General features: G+C 40.2%; 1 protein-coding gene across 2 annotated transcripts; it reads left to right on the top strand.

Moving 5' to 3' along the window:
- Nucleotides 1-4,378: 4,378 nt before the first annotated feature.
- PRRG4 (proline rich and Gla domain 4) lies at nt 4,379-20,585 on the top strand. Of its 2 annotated transcripts, none has more exons than XM_004755934.3 (6): nt 4,379-4,515; nt 5,105-5,229; nt 11,098-11,261; nt 12,679-12,727; nt 13,898-14,030; nt 19,046-20,585. In XM_004755934.3, exons 2-6 carry the CDS (start codon nt 5,127-5,129, stop codon nt 19,278-19,280), a joined length of 684 nt encoding a protein of 227 aa, XP_004755991.1. In that variant the 5' UTR covers nt 4,379-4,515; nt 5,105-5,126; the 3' UTR covers nt 19,281-20,585. The 2 variants fall into 2 exon arrangements, with proteins under 2 accessions (XP_004755991.1, XP_004755990.1); XM_004755933.3 differs by lacking the exon at nt 4,379-4,515 and adding an exon at nt 4,631-4,768.
- Nucleotides 20,586-21,520: the final 935 nt, after the last annotated feature.

Below are 21,520 nucleotides of genomic sequence, written 5' to 3'. Positions count from 1 at the left end.
CTTATTCATTCTTTCATTCACTTAGCAGTCAAGAAAGCCTGCTTTGTGTCAGGTGAGATACAGAGATCAATGAATTTTGTTCCTGGCTCTAAAGGACCTGTCAGAGTGGCAGTGGTCAGGGTGGATAAAGGAAAGCCATAAGCCTTACGAAAGCCATTAGTGTACATCAGTAAATGAAATAATACTTTAAAATCCACATTTTGTATGTCAAAACTCAGTTATTGAGAAATCTCATTTGAAAGCTTCAAGCCAGGGTGGTACAGAAAATAACAAAGGAGAATCCTTCACCAAAGAAGAATAAGTGGGATCCTGGTTTCTAGATTTCCTAACAGCTCCTCCATATGATGCGAGTCTTTCATCTATACCAGCATCATCCACACTGTGTTACTATCCTTCTTTGGGACAGATACTTAAACATCATCAGCTGTATAGCTAACAATGTATGATTTGTTTGAACTCCCTTTGCACATATGTGCATAGGAAGTGTGATTCTCCCACTGATGTCACATAATCTTGTGTGAGGAACAATTTGTGTTTAGTGAGAACATCATGATTATCTGAACAGGGGTTTACAAAAAAGGATACAGAAAAAAAAATTGTCTCTCAGTCAGAAAGCAAGATTAGGATGATGAACTGAGTCTGATGAAGGAAAGAATTATTATAATTGTAAAAATGCTGAAGTCTGAACAAAGAGTGAGAGTTTTGTGACCAACTGTGACCCAGGTCCCTGTCACAGGCCCCTGAGGGCAGCTGGGAGCACGCCGATTCAAGTTTGGATGTGTCCTGTTGGGACTGTAAGGATTACCAGTTCTTTAAAGCATGACATATAGCTCTTATTACGACCCACAGCATGATGCAGAGCCAGGTGTCCATGAAATTGGATTACCTTTCACACTGCTCTTGGTTTTTATTTGGTTTTGCTATTAATCATTGTTCTTAAATGATAGAGTTAAATATGAGCTGTAGTCAAAAGTTCTTTTAGAGGGTTTTAAGCAAATGTTTAAAAATTAAATCTTGAGTCCCTTTGCCTATTTGTTGAATCTGAACATACCTACACTTGGACCTATAATCAACTTTGAACAAGAGGAGTCTTTCATTTTTCCACCTACTGGAACGAATTAAAACAGCCAACAACTGCTGTTGAATGTCAAGACTAAAATGTCAGAGAAACATCAAGTTCAGTAAGTTGCAGCTCCTGCTCCGAGTAGGCTAATGACACAGTCATCAGTGTGCCTTTAAGGATGTGGAGGTAACGTTACATTGCAAAACTTCATGGCCCCAACCTTCACATTTCCTGTCACAGTCCTTGAGTCAATCCTCTTGCCCACACAGTAAAGTGAGTTTCCATTTCATTCTTGAGTTCACACAGGTAAATGGGTGGGTATAGGCTTAAATTCAGAGATCCATTATCACATTAATCCAAGTCCACTGGGTGTTATACTTAACTAATGAATCACTGAACACTGCATTAATTATGTACTATAGAGTGGTTAACTGAACATAATATAAATAAATAAATAAATCCAAGTCCATTCATCTCATTGCTCTTTTTCTCTCCTCATTTCTTTTGAAATCATAAAGTGCTTTACCTACTTGTCTTCCACTGTTTGTTAATACCTCAAAAAAAGCACTGGGAAGAGTGAAGAGCCAGGCTACTATTTGGCCAATGACTGTTCAAGACCCTTTACTTCTTCATGCTTCAGTATCCCTCTTTGCAAAATGAAAATGATAATATCTGGCCCAACTCCACAGATGGCCAGAACAAAAGCACTTAAAATTCTTTGGAACAAAAGCATAGGAATATGGTGACTCTAAAAAGTAAATGGTACAAAATAGGAAAATGAACACAGCAAGTAAATAACAGAAGAAATTGTCAGTGCAGACCATGTTGTTACTGGTATTCTCTTTTCTTTCTTTGTCATCTAATCTCAAAATATCTTGTAATTCTATAATGGCTGAAGTTTGTATGCATACTGCCAAATACTATAATATTGTTTAGGACCCAATATTACAGGGAAACATTGAGAGATGTAATTCACCACTGAGAAACACTTTCATTTCTGTATCTGACTCCCCTCGCAGACTATAAACTCTGATATTTGATGAGAGCACAAAGCCTCATTTGTTTTGGTCCAAATATCCAGATATGTGGGTGGATGCATTCTACCAAGGAATGTCACCAAAGTTCACATCTGCTTATTCCACAGCATGAGGCATCTGACCATTTGCCTCTCTCAATATAGTGTGAAGCGCTTTTCCTCCACGAAAATTAATTGCTCCCATCCAGAAAAAGAAAAAAAATATTGAGCATGAACAACATAAAAGGTGCTCTGCTGGGTACCATGGAGGCTGTAAAGATGAATAAGTCAGTTCTTGCCCTTATGAGAACTTTATAGGCCCACATCCTTAGATATAGATTTAGATTAAATTCTCCTCCAAAACAGAGACCATGGTGTTTATCTTTGTATCCACAGGGCTTAGTGATGTAGTTTGGCTAAATGAATGAAAATAAGCAGGAGAATGAGTGCTCTGATCAAGCTGCTTCCTGTTCTAGAATGTCAAACACAAATCATTTCTGGTCTCTTCTTCTGATGCCATTGCTTTAAAACAACAAAAGGATTAAAGAGGAGAAGAAGGATCTATCATAGAAACAAGGTAGAAGGGCACCTGGGTGGCTCATTGGTTAAGCGTCTGCCTTTGGTTCAGGTCATGATCCAAGGGTCCTGGGATTGAGCCCCTCTTTGGGCTCCCTGTTCAGTGGGGGAGACATCTTCTCCCTCTCCCTCTGTTCCTTGTCTTGTGCACTCTCTATCTCAAATAAATAAATAAGCTCTCAAAAAAAAAAAAAAAAGAAAGAAAGAAAAAGAAAAAGAAAGAAAGAAAACAGGTTAGAGACAAGGTGGACACATGGAAACCAAGGATAAAGAAATTGGGAGAAGGAAAAAGAAAGAGCACTATCTTGAAGGAATCAATGAAGACAAAATTTCTGCAGAAAACCTAGGAAGAATTAATTCAATTCTAAATAATTAGGATAAAATAGGCAATAGTCTTTATGGGGAGAAAAAAGAATTGGATGGAAACTGAATTAAAAACTAGAATGGGGGGGTACCTCGGTGGCTCAGTTGTTAATCAGCTGCCTTCGGCTCAGGTAATGATCCCAGGATCCTGGATTCAAGCCCCCCATGGGGCTCCTTGCTCAGTGTGAAGCCTGCTTCTCCCTCTCCCATTCCCCCTGTTAGTGTTCCCTCTCTCGCTGTATCTCTGTCAAATAAATAAATAATAGCTTAAAAAAAAAAAAAACTAGAAAGGGGGAAAAATGTTCCCTCTGATTTCCGGTAAGTTCCAAGCCACTTTGATCAAAGCATGAAATCTCAAAGAATGTTTCAAAGAATGTTAACATGTCATTTGGACAAGGAAGGATATAAATGTTACCTGGCACAAGTCCTCTGTCCACCTGCTGCCTTCATTACTTGAGGCAGCAATTCCCAAACTCTTACCTTGTGACCTCCTTATACTCTTAAAGGCTATCAAGGGGGGCACCTGGGTGTCTCAGTGGGCTAGGGCCTCTGCCTTCGGCTCAGGTCATGATCCCAGGGTCCTGGGATGGAGCCCTGCATCGTGCTCTCTGCTCAGCAGGGAGCCTGCTTCCTCCTCTCTCTGCCTGTCTCTCTGCCTACTTGTGATCTGTCTGTCAAATAAATAAATAAAATCTTAAAAAAAAAAAAAAGGCTATCAAGGGTCCTAAAGACCCTTTACTTATTTGAATTCTACCTAATGATATTTATCATGTCACATATTGATACTAAGATATTTTCAAAATATTATCTCAAATCAAGACAAACGGTGTACTTTTTTGTTATGTTTCCTCATAAACTCGAAGAAAAGTTCAAGATGTCAAGATAACCATTGATTTGAAAATAGTGAGGTTATCACTATCCTGACAGGTGTGACCAAAGAGCTAATTACAGAATTACTGAGAACATAAAAATTTTATTAATCTCTATAAAAAGGTACATAATGATACTTAAGCCTACAGCCATAGAACATACTAGAAAACACAGAATACCCATTCTATTAGCAAAGTGATGACATCATTCATGTCAAATGGCCTCTGGAAATTTCCACTGTACAGTCATGACACAAGGAAAGCGAAAAAGGCAAATCTTGTCTTATTACCATCATGGAATTAGTTTTGACCTAGGAGACCTCTTCACAGGATCTTGGTGCACAGTGAAAAACCCAAAGCGAAATGCCCGCGGGATGAGGGGCGGGGGGCGCTCTGCTTAGCACAGAGAACTGAAAATGCCCCCTGAATTCTCCAGCAGCGCCGGGTGGAGAGACCAGTCCGAAACCCGCCACCCGCGCACAGGGCGGGGCCCGAACTGGCTGCAGGCGGCCGGACTCGCTCGAGGCTCCCGGCAGAAGCCGCGGCGGCTCTGGAAGCACCTGCCGACTGCCCGCCCGCCGCAGGTAGACCGGCCCCCGGGGGGAGGAGCGCGGCCAGGTGCTCCCCAGGTAACCGCCTCCACCCTCTCCCACAGCTGAGCGCCCCGCATCCCGGGAGCCCCGCAGGAACTTACGGCCGCGTCCTCGCGTGGACCCGGCGCCCCTCCGCGGACCCCAGGCGCCTCCTCCGCCCCAACGCGGGAGGCCAGGACTGTCCCTGAGATTTGGGGGGCGCCGAGACGGAGGGTCTGGCGGCCCCAGGGACTAGCCAAGGACGGGGCTCCGGCCCGGGAGCTGCTGGAACATGCGCCCGGAGCCGCAGGTGCGGGGCCCGGCGGCTGGGCTCGGGCGGGGGAATGGGTCTCTCGGAGGGGCCACCTCGGCGCGCCCGGCCCGATTGGAAGGGAAGGCCGAGGGCCGCCCGCGGCCACCGGTGTCCGCTCAGCCGTCGGCAGAGTCCCGGGGCGCGGCATTTGTCCCTTAGGCACTCTCGGGCTTTCCCGGGCGCGGGTCGGGCCGGGCGACCGAAACCCGCGGGCCGGGCGCAGTCGCGCGGTTGTTTGGAGCGCGGCAAGTCGGTGACTCAACCCCCCAGCAACTCGAAAGTGCTGAGCCAGGGACTTTTTAAATTTTTTTCTTGTTATTTTGTTTGTTTCAGTTTGTTTGACAGTTACCAGACTATGTTTACACTTCTGGTTCTACTCAGCCAGCTGCCCGCAGTTACCCTCGCGTTTCCTCATTGCACAAGGAGTCCGAAGGAGTCCGGGCATGCTGGAGAAGAAGGTAAGCAGGGCTCGCGTCTCCGAGCAACCCCCTGGAATGTCGAGACAGGTATTAGAGATCTCAAAGGAGAAAGTGTAGTCTTTGAAATGACATGCCCACATCAATCACAGAATCCTTCAAATCTCCTCTAGTTTAATTTGTGGTCTGTTTGGCAATGTTGTGGTTATGTTAGGTACAATTTATACAAATTTATTTCTATGAGTTACTTTTGATAAATATATATTTAAGACCTGGTTTGTGGTTCGCTGAATGGAAACTTCTGAAAAGCAGTGAGTGCCTTTTTTCTAGATGAGGCTGTGTGGTAATTATAAAGAGCCTAATTACTTGTGTTTCCTGGAAAGATGGACAGGGAATCCAGGATCTAGTCTGGACTTGTTATTAGACACCGGGGCAAGTTACTTAACCCCTTTGTGCTTGAATTTCTTCCTTTGTAAAATGATGGAGGTGAGGAGTGGAATGATCACTGAGGTCCTTTTTGACATCAACTTGTCTGGTTATCGGGGTGAAGTCAGATGCTTGTGGAAGATTAGGTTTGGGTCTTGCTAACCTAGAATTTCATCCCTTGTGGATTTCAAGTCATAAACAGACTGGTTCCTGTCCACATTTTAAAAGTCTAACCTAGAAACCAGAACCAAAAAAGGAAAAAAAAATGGCTTTGGCTTTAGCATCCTTCCCTTGCCTGGTCATTGTGCTTCCCTAACCCCGCACATTCCTGTCCCTTAATCCGTTTCATCAGATCTACTCTCAGCTCATTTCCATTTGGAGAGGATCTGTTACACTAATACTCCTGGATAACTCATTAATGACTAATACAGCTTGGTGTATTAAACCTTCCAGGTGGGTGTGTGTGTGTGCATATGTGTGTATTTTAAGATAGGACATCTTAACCCAAAGGAACCAAACACTGATGGCAGAATTCTAGGGAATTGGATAAGCTAGCTAATTAAACAAGGGAGAGATTTTGGAAGGAGATCCTTCTTGTTACCTCCCAAGTTCTACCACATATGTAAGTCCACTCATATATAAGACTGACGGTCCTTACTCAGTGGGAGCAGATGCTGATCCCCAGTATGCTGGTGAGTATATTCACCGATACACATAATGCAGACATAAAAGACATTCTCCAGGACATCAAAAACTATGGAAGGAATTCAGAGATCATATTTGACAGCAGATGGCTGGAAAGATCTATGAGGAATGTAAATGAGGAATCCTATCTATTTTTAAAGTTGAGTGTTCAGTTAGTAATGACTTTATTAACACATACTATGTGCTAGGCCCTAATCTAAGTACTGGAGATAGAGCAATGAAAAGACTATAATCCCTGCCCTGGAGAACCTCTTCATCTGATAAGAAGGCAAGAAATAAAGAGATCATCTCTGTAAGCTCTGTGACAGAGGTAGGAACAGAGAGCTTAAGAGCAAAGAGTAAGTAGCAGTCACTCTGTCTCCAGAAAGCTGTATGACACAGAAGCCAATAGTAAGTGGTGATATGAAAAGTAACCAGGAAAATAAGGGACCTCCAGCTGAATTCTGATAAAGCCCAAGGGTGGAGTTCAAATGACTCAAAAGGAATTTATTTAGAAAACATGGAGGGTCAGGAGAGAGGAAGAGAATGGAATATCTGGGTTGGTGGGCTTGAAAGAGTAGAATGCACAGACAGCATCTTGGGATGGCCTAAAATGTCAGAAACAGAAATGGGAAGAGAAGGGGCACCTGGGTGGCTCAGTGGGTTAAGCCTCTGCCTTCAGCTCAGGTCATGATCTCAGGGTCCTGGGACCAAGCCCCACATCAGGCTCTCTGCTCAGCAGGGAGCCCCCTTCTCTCTCTGCCTGCCTCTCTGCCTACTTGTGATCTCTGTCTGTCAAATAAATAAATAAAATCTTAAAAAAAAAAAAAAAAGAAAGAAAGAAAGAAAAAGAAAAGAAATGGGAAGAGAACCTGAGGAGGCAAATACAAAAGGTTTGAGGTCTGTGTATCCTCCAGCAGGAGCCAAAGGGAAAATAGGACTTCTCACTGGAAGTTCTGGGTGCTTCTTTGGAAAACAAACAAATTCAGAGTTCCTTGGGATCCCAGTAACAAAGAAAGGACAATAGTCCTCCTACAATTGAAAGACCCTAGAGGACCCGTACCCAAGGACGCACTCACAGACCACTGGATGCAATAAGCAAGAGGATTTTATTCGGGCATGCTCGGACTCCCAGGGACACTTGACCAGGATGGGTCAGTGCCTGAGAGCCCCGATCTGTTTCAGGAGTCCCTTAATATAGAATTTTACAGTCCATTACATCAGAGCCCTCACTTTTCTAGCCAGTAATTTCAAAGCATTACAGTAAGGCCTACACACAGGTAGCCAATCCTTTAAAACCAACCATACATTCTGGCCAGTCACCGTTCAGGTAGTGTACAGTAGAGGGTACGTGTTGAATTGCACGTTTCTAACCTTTATCTGTATACGTGCTGAACCGCACGTCTCCAGCTAGCGTACGTGCTGAACCGTACGTCTCCGGCCTTGGTACGGGTTGCGTCTCCGGCCTTGGTACGGGAGGCAACCCTTATCAATTTTACTTAGTAGTAGGGGAAATTCTTAACAGGGGAAGGGTATAACTTTATTTGATTACACAGCGAACGAGGGTTTAAGCAATTTTTCATTTCTTAGCAAAGCATTAGAAGCATTATTATACAGAAGCCAGAAACAGCTGGGTTAAACACAGATTTTTGCTATTCGTTATCCTGTTATGCTGCTTGCTGACTCCCTTATCTATGGTCAGCTGGCCACAGTTTCTTAGTTAGCATAAGCTGGTTATTAAAAGAATGTTAAAACTTATAGGCTATACTATAGTTCTGACCTGGGGTCCTTCACAATCAAAAGAGAGACAGGGGAAAATTTAATAAAGCACTGAAGATCTAAAGTTAATCCCTGACTGAATCAGAAGTTTCACAGTCAGGGAAGTGACACACAGCAGCCCCTGGAGGGCACATTTAATTCAGGGGTGAAGACTTTTAACTAGCGTAAGTATCATTTCAGGAACAATAAAAATGTTTATGATTCTCTTTCTTACTTACTTACTCTCTCTTTCTTACTTACTCTTTCTTACTTTATGGTTGAAAATAGTTCTATTGAGTCCCATCTGAAGGGCACAGAGTATTTTTAGAATTCAGATAACCTACTTGAAGGGAAGACGGATCTTGAAAAATTTGGCACTACTTTCTCCGCCAATAAATTGTAAAGTTCTGGCCATATCTGAGATTATAGCTTTACAGAAGCAACTTTCTAATTCTCCATTCTGAAATTAGATTCCATGTAGTAAGGACAGCTAACTTAGGCAGGCCATGAGTTACTTCCATCACTGGTTTAGTACTTTAAGCCTACTACAAGCTGAATAGTCCCAGACTATACCTATGAATTGCTCTCACTGGTAGAATTTAGGTCTGAGAATTTCTTCCCAATGTAGAAAAGTTGAGTTCATTCATTCATTTAGTGAATCATTTTTTGAGTACCTCATATGTGTCAGGTACCACATGTGTGCATACTTTAGTGGAATTTTTCTTCTAGTGAGGGGAACAGTGGTAACAAGCGAGTGGTAACACGCAGAACACACCAGAGGCTGGTGCATGCTGTGGAGAGAAGTGGAGTGTAATAGGGACACGGAGCGCCAGAGGTGGGTGGGTGCGGATGAGGTTTCAAGGTAACATTGAACAAAAATCCAGAAGGAGGTGGAAGAAGAAAGTTCTCTTCAGGGGAAACAGCTGGTACAAAACAAAAGCAGGAGAGAACCAGGCGCATTGGAAGCCAGTATAGCTACAGCACAATGTTAGAAACAGACTGGAGGGGAGTAAGGTGACCCCTTAGAGGGCCATGATGAGACCCCCAAGGAGAGGTGATGGTGACTTGGAAAATTCTTCATTTTGTCTCCATTTGGTGGTAGCATCCAATCTATAAGAAGACAAGGGAGAAGAAAGAATAGAAAGAGTTTACCACACTGGTTAATCACACTGTTCTTAAAACAGCTATCACCAGTGATCGCATTCTAGCTTCGCCTTTGGCTCAAATAGCCCATATATGTTATTTATAACTCAGAAATGTATATGCTGGAATAGTGCAGGCCAATAGAAATATAATGTAAACCCCATAATGAGTTTAAAACTTTCTAATAGCCACATTAAAAATGTAAAAAGAAGGATCCCTGGGTGGTGCAGTTCATTAAGCATCGGACTCTTGGTTTCAGCTCAGGTCCTGATCTCAGGGTCATGGGATCAAGCCCCACACCAGGCTTGCGCTCGGCAGAGTCTGCTTGAGACTACCTTTCCATCTCCCTCTGCTCTCCACCCTGTGTGCGTACACTCTCTTTCTCCCTCTCTCGAAAAATAAATAAATAAATCCTTTTAAAAAGGTAAAAAGAATTGGTAATATTATATATATATATATATATATATAATATATATTTGATCTAACACATTATATCTAAAATACCCTTTCCAAATATAAGCAATATTAAACATTGTGATATTTTACTTTTTAATTAAGTCTTCCAAATCCAGTGTATATCTTACATAAGTATAATTCATACATAGTATATGTATGAATTCATACTAGAGACATATGTCTCAATTCATAATAGCCATAGTTCAAGTGCTCAATAACCATATGTGCCTAGTAGCTACTGTATTGAACAAAACAGCTCTATAAGATTCAGATCTGTTTGGAAAAATGATTGACCAATGGAAAAAAAAAATATCTCGGACAAGGTGTGACTGTTCTCGCGGGGCTAAGAATAAATGGCGAAGCAGAGGTCATTCACAAATCAAAATTAGTCTTTCAGCCCCTGCTCCATCATCAGTCCTGAGCTGTCTCTCAGTTGCCCACTTTAATATATTCTTCTTCCATAGTAATGGTTAGCAGGGCGAAACACCAAGTTCTTTTAAGCATTTGATGCAGTTTGCAGCGAGTTTCTGAATTCCAGTCTTGGTAATGTGATCTGGAGCAAGATTTCTTAAGCGTTCTTTGTGCGATACCAGAATGAGTTTAAAGATTGTGGGTTTTGGAAATGCTGCCATGGAGGGATATTTTGGTTTTGTGTTACCCCGTGCTTAATGCTGTCACGTTTACCATTTACCTTCCCAGAAAAGGTAGAGGGAATCTTATGAAACACTGTAGGCCCATCTTTGGCGGATGGGGAGAAAGAGCCAGCTACTTGTTTAGGAATGTCTGAATGTCTGCTAATTAACCTTATAATTGCCTTATAATTCTATTAACTTAGAAGTTTAAAATTTTGCAAGCTTTTAGTACAATACTCTGCCCATCTTTTTCTCAGTCAAGATAATGGAGAGCCATCCCTTTAGAAGTAGAAGAGTCTGACCTGTCATTTCTTGAAAATGTAATTGTCTAGAGGGAAGAGTGATATTTAAATAATTTTCATTTATGCAAATAATTTTGGACATAACCAACTCAAGTGTTTTCTGGGCTTATGTTAATATTTGTATTTCATATTTAACATTATTTTTACTGCTGCCATTTCTTTTTGTCAGAATTTAAAATCATACAGGGACACCTGGGTGGCTCAGTCCATTAAGCAGCTGCCTTCAGATCAAGTCATGATCTCAGGGGTCCTGGGCTGAGCCCTGTAGCCTGCTCCCCGCTCAGCCAGGAGACAGCTTCTCCCTCTGCTTGTGCTGCCCCAACTTGTGCTCTGTCTCTCTCTCTCTCTCAAGTAAACAAATAAAATTTAAAAAAAAAACATTTTTAAACCATACCGAAAAAGTTTGGTATAATTTTACATCATAAGAATTATTCAGTTTTTCCACAGTTGAAACAGGAATGTTCTGTCCTATTTATATCAACTTTGAAATCTTTCTATTTCTTTATTAGTCTTCACAGCAAAAAAAGAAGCAAATCTTTTCATACATAGACACCTGCTGTATAATAGATTTGATTTGGAGCTCTTTACTCCCGGTGACCTAGAAAGAGAATGCATAGAAGAACTTTGTAATTATGAAGAAGCCAGAGAAATTTTTGTGGATGAAGATAAAACGGTAATTTGGCTGACAATGTTAATTGGCTGGAAATTTATTAAATCACACTTAAGAAAATGGCACTTTCAGTCATCAGAGATTTTATGCTTTAAATAAAATTGAGATTTTATACCTGTTATCCCTTTATACCTCCTTAAGATGCTAATTAACCTATTTAGACTTGGCTTTACACTTAATTAAATTGAACTTACAGCAATCGGCAAATTATCAGTTGTGTTGTGATTTTGTGTGTGTAGATGTTTATTATATCTACAAACAATCATAAAGTGGAGTGAATTACATTTTAGGATATTCTTTGATTTAGTTCTGTGACTCAGGCTTCAATCATTCTAGACTCAGAGCAATTTTTTCTACCAGTGACCTTATCATTTCTGATTACTGTATTTATTAACAATTTAGTATGTGCCAAGTGCTCTGCCAGAGACTGAGGATATAAATTATATATATAGTCTCTGCATTCAGGAGTTTATTGTTTGGTCTAGCTGTGTAATTTAAGGGAGAAGCTTTTAGAAGTTCTCCTTTGAAATATAATTAATCTGTCCATTAATCTTGGAACAGTATAAAACAAACAAACAGCATGGTCCCTGTTATAATCTGGCATATTCTTAAAGAATGTTAAGTGACTCAGATTCTTTACTTTTATAAATTAAATAAGCACAGCACCTTTTCCCCTTCCTCAAGAATTCCACTGTACTCTTTGGTCAATAAGAACAAGTAATAAGATTCTTATTCTTCAAATGCAGACATTAATGGAACTTAGTTCTTTTTTCTCCCAATATTGTACCCAGGCCCTCAATCTCTGCTAATATCTGCCACATCTTCTGGAGAGGGAAAACAAAGTCTATACTGTGTTGTTGTGCCAGTTGAAATTTTATTCTTTTTTTTTTAAACTCATTTTATGATTTTTTATTATGGTTCCTTAAAATCTGCCTCGTTCTCTCAGATGACACTGAAAGAATCTAGGGATGTCTTTCCCCAAATCAACCCCTTTCAATAAAATCTCCTGGCAAACCCAGGGCACACTGAGCACAGAGAAATTCAGACTCCTTTCCAAACTTGGTAATGGGTCCACTCCTTTAGCCCCCGCCTTTGGTGCTGTCATCGACTAATGTGATAGTTTTGGGGGATGCCAGTGGGGACTTTGAACAGGGACTCTGAGCAGGTGAAGGAAGAGGGGCAGGGGACAGTAGTAGAGAGCTAGCATGGGCAGTCATCCCCTGACCAATTCCAGAGTCAGAAGAAACAGCGGTAGGTGGCAATGCTTTAATTAGAGTGAGTAATGCCCTCCAGCTTGAATAAACTAATATCCTATCTGTGGCACATGCCAAGAATTTACCACCCCAGTCCAGGTCATTGGGATCCCATGAAATGATAATAGAACAATGAAATAAACTTGGAAAATATACCTTTCTCTTAGATGGCATTCTGGAAAGAATATTCGGTCAAAGGACCAACCACAAAATCAGGTAAGGCAAGAATTGATGAAATTTGATGTTCTTCCCACCCTTTCTCTATTATAATACATTTTAGTTTCATTGTTTGAGTTTGGCTATTGCTCAACATACATGCCTTGTAAATCCTGGGATGATTTCTCAATTATACATTGGGCTATCTAAGATGGAGGAAGCCACATTCATCTTTACACACTGAAAATCAAGTTTGGTGAGATACTAGGGAAATGAGATAATAGGCTTAAAGGTGTTTTAAACAACTCAGCTAAGTCAAGACTTGCACAGAATAAAAGTAGGACTCCATTAGTTGCAAGTAGTAAGCTTAATGTTTTTTTCCTTTTTACCATTACAAGTAAATGGAATACTTCTGCTACTGGATAAATTAAGAGTGTTAGAATTAAATAAGTTCTATAGAGGGGAGATCTTTATTTTATCTGTATTATCATCTCTAGCTCCTTTTTAGTCTGGTCTTTTTTTGCCAGATCTTCCTTCATTCCCCTCAGGTGGAGCCCCAGCTATGAGGAGGACTTTATTACATTGCTCTGCTCGTGTTGCTTAGTATAGTTATCTCTGTATTTAATACCAAAATGTGCCTAGTTGAAAAAGAATATGTTGAGTCTTTTTTTTTTTTAAGTTTATTTTTTTAGTATCTTTACACCCATCATGGGGCTCAAACTCATGACCCTGAGATCAAGAGTTGCATGCCCTTCTGACTAAGCCAACCAGGGACCCCAGAATATGTTTGGTCTTGAATGCTATCCATTTAATATGACCTCTTTAAAGTAAATGAAACTTGGGGGCAACTGGGTGGCTCAGTTGGTTAAACGCCTTTGGCTCAGGTCATGATCCCAGGGTCCTGGGATTGAGCCCCATATGGGGCTTCCTGCTCAGCAGGAGACCCTGTTTCTTCCTCCTCTCCCCTGCCTACAACCCCCCACTCATGCTCTCTCTCTCGCTCTCTCAAATAAATAAATAAAATCTTAAAAAATAAAATAAGTGAAACTATAACTAGGGCTTTTAGGAAGCGGTATTTACAAATTTTTATTGCTAACACAAAGACTTTTTAAAGAAAGCAGTATTAATAGATTCTTAATAGTATGCTTGGATCCAGTGTTATAGTTATTGAAATCATACGCAGTGCTTTTCAGTTGTTATACCTACATTATTTTATTGATTTCTCTTAAGATGCTAACAGAGAGAAAGTTGATGTCATGGGCCTTCTGACTGGATTAATTGCTGCTGGAGTGTTTTTGGTTATTTTTGGTTTACTTGGTTACTATCTTTGTATCACCAAGTGTAACAGACAACAATATCCCAGGTAAGTACCAAATAAAAATATTGAACTCACTATTATACATTCTATATTGTTATTTTAAAATGGATAAAAATGGCTGCCTATATTTTTTTGAAGATTTTATTAATTTATTTATTTGGCACAGAGATCACAAATAGGCAGAGAGGCAGGCGGGGGCGGGGGGGAGGCAGGCTCCCTGCTGAGCAGAGAGCCAGATGCGGTGCTTGATCCCATGATGCTCAGATCATGACCTGAGCCAAAGGCAGAGGCTTTCACTCACTGAGCAACCCAGGCACCCCTATGGCTGCCTATTTTTTAAATAAACATTTTACTCTGGAATAATTTTAGGTATACAGGAAGGTTGTAAAGATCACACAGAGCATTCCCATCCTCCCGTCCTTCACCTAGTTTCCCTCATCGTGAACATCTCATATTCCCACAGTGCATTTGTAAAACAAACCAGGCAACACTGGTACATTATTATTAACTAAACTCCAGACTTTGGAGCGCCTGGGTGGCTCAGTGGATTAAAGCCTCTGCCTTAGGTTCAGGTCATGATCCCAGGGTCCTGGGATTGAGTCCCACATCGGGCTCTCTGCTCAGCAGGGAGCCTGCCTGCCTCTTTGCCTGCTTGTGATCTCTGTCTGTCAAATAAATAAAATCTTTAAAAATAAATAAATAAACTCCAGACCTTATTCAGACTTCACCAGTTTTGCCATTCCTGTCGTCCTTCTGCTCCAGGACCCGGTTAAGATACCGTACTGCATTTAGTTGTCATTGTCTCTCCAGTCCCCTCTGGTCTGTGACCGTCGTTTGGTTGCCTAATTTAACACTTACCTATACAACAAGATGATGCTATTCCTAAGATCCTTCAAAAGAATACAAGAGGATTCACAAGCGTCAGGTTGATTTTTTAATATTTCCTTCTCAAGGAGGAAGTAGATATGTGTCCCCATGTTGTTTCCAGAGGTAGGAAGTCCCATCATTTACTCTAAGTAGCAGGGTTAGCAGATCTAGCCATGTGGCAATCCAAATAGAAACAGTGTAACTAGCTTTTAAATTCCAACTATTTTTATTGAGACTTTAAATTAAATAAAGAAGAATAAAATAAAATGGTTACCACATGAAGATAATAGCCCATTAATAAAGCTTGATAAAAATTCATAAAAGCCTCAATTGTTTGGACAATAGAACTGAACATCCTCATTAAAATAAAAAGTTATTCTCTATCATCTCTATTATCTTCTCAGTAAGTAGATGAGTAAGTGTAAAAATAACCTTATTAAAAAAAAAAAAAAGTGCCTGGTGCTAAACAGCCTATTTGAAGTTGATGCCTACATATCCCTAGTTATACTTTCAAATTCTGAGAAAAGCTCGTGATTGTGACCAGGTGATAAAAGGGTATAGAGACCGAGGTGATGGCAGCACCACATTGTGAATTTAATTAATATTACTGAGTCACACACTTAAAAATGGTTAAATGTTATATGCACTTTACCACTATAAAAATTTTTTTTCTTTATGGTAAGGTAAGACTTTGGGGCAGTGGACATGGAATTAAGATTCATCTATTAGAGGATAAAACTAAAACCATGTGGCACCTGGCTGGCTCATCAGTAGATTATGTGACTCTTGCTCTCGGGGTTGTGAGTTCAAACCCCACACTGTGTGTAAAGATTACTTTAAAAACAAAAACAAAAATGGAAGCCATGAGAATAAGCAAGTTCTCTGAGTGTGATGAAAGAAAAGATGGAAAAGGACAGAGCCTTAAGGGGTACCCATAGCAAAAGCACAGAAAGAAGACATGCCGGAAAGAAGACAGAGGACAGGGGCAACATAATTGTAATTCTCGTCCCAAACTGAAATTCCTGAACAGTTCCATGAGGCATTAATATGACCTGTAGGCATGGACAAAGGAGTTCATCAGAGACCTCTGTAAATCCTATAAAAATGTGAGAAATGAGAGAAAGTAAATATGAACTTGTTTAATTGTTCCTAAGCCATCATCTTTTAAGCTGAGAGACTTTTATTAACTTCTCTTATTTAACACATAGGAAATGAATAAGGCTTTTCCATTTTCTAGGACCTTTGAAATTTTATTCAGTGTGGCTTTCTCTACAAGTGGAGGAGGTTTCCAGGACTTCCTGGAAACCCTCAGACTCATGAAGATCAGGCAAAATTTGTCTTCAAAACTCTTCTTGCCTTTTATATTTCTTTTCCTCCCCATTCATAAGTCTCACCAAAAATTTCATGTATAGCCTCATGCTTAATAACTGGGCTCAAGGTCTGTGATAGCACAGCCATCATTCAGGGTCCTCATGCATGGTATTTTCTTCTCTCTTCTCTGTGCTTTGCTTCTTTTTTCTACTTTTCTGCACCACTACATCTTCTTACCATAGGCCTTTTTTCTCTGAAATGTAGCTTCTTTCCTGCTGTAGGTTAGAAGCAGAATTCAAAGGTACAGGGAGCAAAGCAGTGCCACTATTATGTATGTTTTCTGTGTAATTGTAAAATTTAAAAACCCTGAATATCTCTTATTTTGTTTTGAGACTTTATTTATTTATTTTAGGGGGAGGGTAAAGGGAGAGGGAGAGAGAGAATCTTAACCAGACTCCATGCTGAGTGCAGAGCCTGATGCAGGGGTTGATCTCATGACCCTGAGATCATGACCTGAGTCCAAACCAAGAGTGGGACACTTAACTGACTGAGCCACCCAGGCACCCCTAAATATCTCTTATTTTAAAAGCAAGATTAGTTATACTTAATGTTGGTACAGCATAATGCTATACAAATCAGAGATCATTTTTACATCTATTGTCTCAATGTGATCCTCAGAGCAATCTTTGATTTTAGGAGATGTTAAACACTAGGTTTATAAGACATTCTCTTATTTTGGGATTAACTTTTAACACTAACTAATACTTTTCATCTATTATCCCAAGTTCTTCCAGCAGAGTTTTTTGTTCTCTTTTTGTATTTTGCAAGTCTGGAGGTGGGGGAAGGGTGAGGAAATATTTGAGAAGAAAAGAGTAAAAAATAAGATCAATGTCAGAAAAGTTTGTCTCATTCCTCTGTCAAAACATGCCAAGAAATGGAAAACAAGATCTTCTCATTTCTTTGTTCCTATATGTTATGGAGGGAAATAGGCATACTATGATGTTTGTTTGTCTGAGTTGTTATTAGTGCATACTTCCTGATATCAATCATTTAAGATGTGTGTAAGAAATCACCATGGAGATTATTTAACAACTTCGATGTAATTATGGTATTGTTTCTATATCATACATTTGGAAGTTGACATGGAAAAGTTTATTGGTTCAACTACAACATTTGTCTCTCCTGTTCCATACAAGCAAATAAATAGAACTTTTTGTCATAAGTAAATGAATGTGGCAAGTGACTAGACTACCAGGGATCTGTTCCAGATTCTGACAGAGGAGGAATTGTGTTGACCCCTCTAAGTAAACTTTTGAGGGATGCTCTCAGTCACCCCCCAACTATTGATGGGCTGACAATTCAGTTCCTAGATTTACACAGATCTTCTTCATTTCTCTCTCTCTGCAGTCACCCTCTCTTCCTTTATTCCAGTTTTATACCTCATGATTACCTCCGAGAGAGAGGTGCAAATGGGCCTTAGGTGTTCTAAGGTGCAAATGGACTGCCTTAGTTTGGGAAGTTTACAGTATTTTGAGTCTGCTTAACTGTCTCTTGCCAGGAAGAATATTGTAAATATTAATGAGAAGTTGGGGATTACCTATGAATTTTCATTATCTTAATTAGCCATAGTTCTAGGAACTTAATCGATGTGTAAGTACTTCACAGACAGCCAACTTTACAGTCTAAACAGATTGATTTACTAATGTATAAGTTATGATTCATAATTCAATAGTGAGAAGGGAAAACACGGGCTCAAAACACCAGACCCCTTATTGCATTTCAATTTTCATTGGCTAATGTAGCTGACAGAGTTTTGTGAAAACGGTGGGACTTGAACTAGGCCATATTTTTTTTGTTGTTAATTATTGGCCTTGGATCAGTGGAGTGGGGAAAAGACAATAATCTGAGAAAGAAAGGACAGAGAATTCATTGCATATATAAAGGAGGGTAAAGAAAGAACCTTGCAAGAGCAGAGAGCTGTAAAAAATAAGGTGAGACTAGAATGAGGGAGATTTTAAAAAGGAGGCATGGGAGTTGAACTTGACTCAGTGGAAAGTAGGCTGCAGGTTAGGCTTTTGTAGAGAAGAGGGACACGAGAGAAATACTGTTTAGGAGGGACGGACCAGGCATCAGGACTGCAGAGGAGAGAGAGAGGCATCCCCTGTCGTGATTATATCTGCGACATCAGTCTCCTTGGCTTGGAGTAATGCTGCCTTTCAACAAAAAAGGATTCAGTTTCACACCATTATTTTGAGAAAGTTCTCATTTAGGAGTGGGAGAAAAAGGGAATTTAGCATGTTTTGAGTCCTTGTTCAAGTGTTCCAGGCACTGCTTAGATGCTTTTCGTACGACATTTTTCTGAATCCACACAAAACAACCCTGTTGAGGTAGCTATCATTGTCCCCATTTTACTTCAAGGGAGACAGATAACTTGCCTTTGGTCACGAAACTATGAAATGAAATACACTTTCATATCCATGTCTGACTCCAAAGCTCTCAATCTTTCCTCTATACCAAGACTCTTTCAGAGGTAATGGGTAAAATAAAACTGTTGTTATATTAATAAATTGGGTTCAGGGGCACCTGGGTGGCTCAGTTCGTTAAGCGTCTGCCTTCGGCTCAGGTCACAATCCCAGGGTTCTACGATGGAGCCCCGGGTTGAGCGCCCTGCTCTGCTGGGAGTCTGCTTCTCCCTCTCCCTCTGCCCTGCTGGTTCTCTCTCTTTCTCTCTCTCTCTCAAATAAATAAAAACTTTTTAAAAAATAAGTAAATAAAACAAATAAATTGGTTCAGCTTTTATCAAAATAGTTGGGTTTTCTAAAATGGCCATTTTAACTTAAAAATGCTGCCTTTCTGGACCTAAATGCTGTCTCTCTGTTTAGTTCTTCAGCCGCCTACATAAGAACGGGCAGGCATACTCCCTCCATCATTTTCAGAAGACCCGAGGAGGCTGCCTTGACTCTGTCACCCCCTACAATGGAGGACACAGGATTACCTTCTTATGAACAGGCAGTGGCACTGACCAGAAAACACAATGTTTCCCCACCACCACCATATCCTGGTCCAACAAGAGGGTTTCAAGTGTTTAAAAAGTCTATGTCGCTCCCATCTCACTAAGCCCGCCACAGTTGTGTAGGAAATTCCTGTTATTTGAATGGTTCGTTTTCCCTGGATCAAAGAGACATGAAGAGACTTCAGCCCTTAATGACAAACTGCAAGGAGCAAAGGAAAAATAAAGCACCTGTGTAGGACGCCACAGCAGTTCTGTTGTCATCTCGCACCTGAACTTGGTCATTATCAGCTTGATAAGAATCTTATCATTACCAGTTTGATAAGAAACTTGGACTCCATCTCCTTGCAGTAAAGAAGAGAGCACTTTTTTTTGTTTATTTTCATGATTCAGAAAGTCTGTGTTATGGATGTCATCGCTAGAACTTGTGAACTATCCTTTGTACAGATAAAGGTTGTAGATTTCTTGTGTTGACTATAAAAAAAAAAAGAATTTCTGATCATTAGATTATCTGAAGCCAGAATATTGGATCCACTCTTTATTAGGATTTCTTGTTGGTTGGAAATACATCATAAAACCAGACACTTCGATACAAACTGGTGACCTCCGTATAATCACTTGGTTTTGCATTTTAAATTATTGCATAGCATTCACCATTTTGTGTAGGTTTCAGTTGTTAACAGTTGCTGCCAGTCATGTTTTTTTATGAGAGTGGATTAAAAAGTCACTTGCTTGGGAGTTAGTTCTTCAGAGGGTACAGAGTTACAATGACAAGGATTTGCAAAGGTGGTTATACTATCAAATCTATAGGCTTCAAATCTAGGAGTCACTAGAACTTGATAAAACTGCCCATGCTACTGAAGTGTATGCACATCCATTTTCATGGCTAAATTATCTGTATATAACTACATATAATTATTTATCTTGAAAATGTGTTGGAGTTAATAAATAATAGTTCAAGAACCTAGAAAAATTAATTTACTCATCTGCTATTAAAATAATACTGACTAAAGTTTCCAGCAACCCCTTGTACCTCTTAATGTCTGGACCTAAAACCCCGCAAGTAATCATTTCAACTTAAACTATCTCTTCTAATTGTATATATGACCAATCTTCCTTAAGAATGTAGTAGAATATAAGCTATAAACTTCTGTAGTGAGTGTGTTTGCACACATTTATGTGAGTGGGTGTGGATGTAGATGTGAATTGTTTTCTCTTTGCAGGAACTCAAATATATACTTTACTCTTGAGAATAAAATTGAATATTCTGTTCTTGTTGTTTTGCTAGACATTGCATTTTCCTATTATTTAAGACCATTTTTAAAATTGTATTTGTTTTATAATTTTTACAGAAGTGAGATTAAAACCCACATGTATTTGGTAATTCCTTCCAATTAAATGTTTAGAAAGTATAAATTGTTACAATGTATATATGAGTGTTCATGTCTTTCTTTTAAGACATCATGCAGATATAAGCAAGACCTTAATCCTTACAGACTGCCAAACACTTTATCCTTCTAGATTTTGGGGTCTCTTCAGTTGCTTATCACAAAGAAATCATCTAGCAACATTTAGATATAATTAGGAAAAGTGGTCTTTTTATTTTTTTCAAGCTATTTAAACATGGAGCTTGAATTCAAAACCTTGAGATCATGAGTCACATGTTCCACTGGCTGAGCCAGCCAGGTGCCCCAGGAAAAGGAATATTTTTAAAGCCACCTACGTAACCTATAAAAATTTTACCACTGTGGGACACCTGGCTGGCTCTGTTGATGGAGCATACAGCTCTTGATCTTGAGGTCATAGTTCAAGCCCAACTTTGGTTTCTTTTTTTTTTACCATTAGTTATACCTTGACTTTCCTAAGGACTATTTTCTCATGTAACTTTGCACTCTGCCCTTATTTTAATTCTCTTTAAAAGGTCAGAGGCAGGGGTGCCCGGGTGGCTCAGTGGGTTAAAGCCTCTGCCTTCGGCTCAGGTCATGATCTTAGGGTCCTGGGATCGAACCCCGCATCGGGCTCTCTGCTCAGCAGGGAGCTTGCTTCCTTCTCTCTCTCTGCCTGCCTCTCTACCTACTTGTGATCTCTCTCTGCCAAATAAATAAATAAAATATTTAAAAAAAAATAAAAAATAAAAATAAAAGGTCAGAGGCAGGGGTGCCTGGGTGGCTCAGGTGGTTAAGCATCTATGTTTGGCTCAGGTCATGATCCCAAGTCCTGGGATGAAGCTCCACTTCAGGATCCCTGCTCAGTGGAGACCCTGATACTTCCTCTCCCTTCCCAAACCCGCCCTGACTCGTGCTCTCTCTCCGGCTCTGTTTTCTCTTTCAAGTAAATAAATAAAATC

Source organism: Mustela putorius, unplaced genomic scaffold (assembly GCF_011764305.1).
Source record: "Mustela putorius furo isolate JIRA1106 unplaced genomic scaffold, ASM1176430v1.1 tig00003859_pilon_pilon_pilon, whole genome shotgun sequence".
Classification (NCBI taxonomy): Eukaryota; Metazoa; Chordata; class Mammalia; order Carnivora; family Mustelidae; genus Mustela; species Mustela putorius.
The sequence above is the reverse complement of the archived record's forward strand: the minus strand, read 5'-3'. Positions and strand labels throughout refer to the sequence as shown.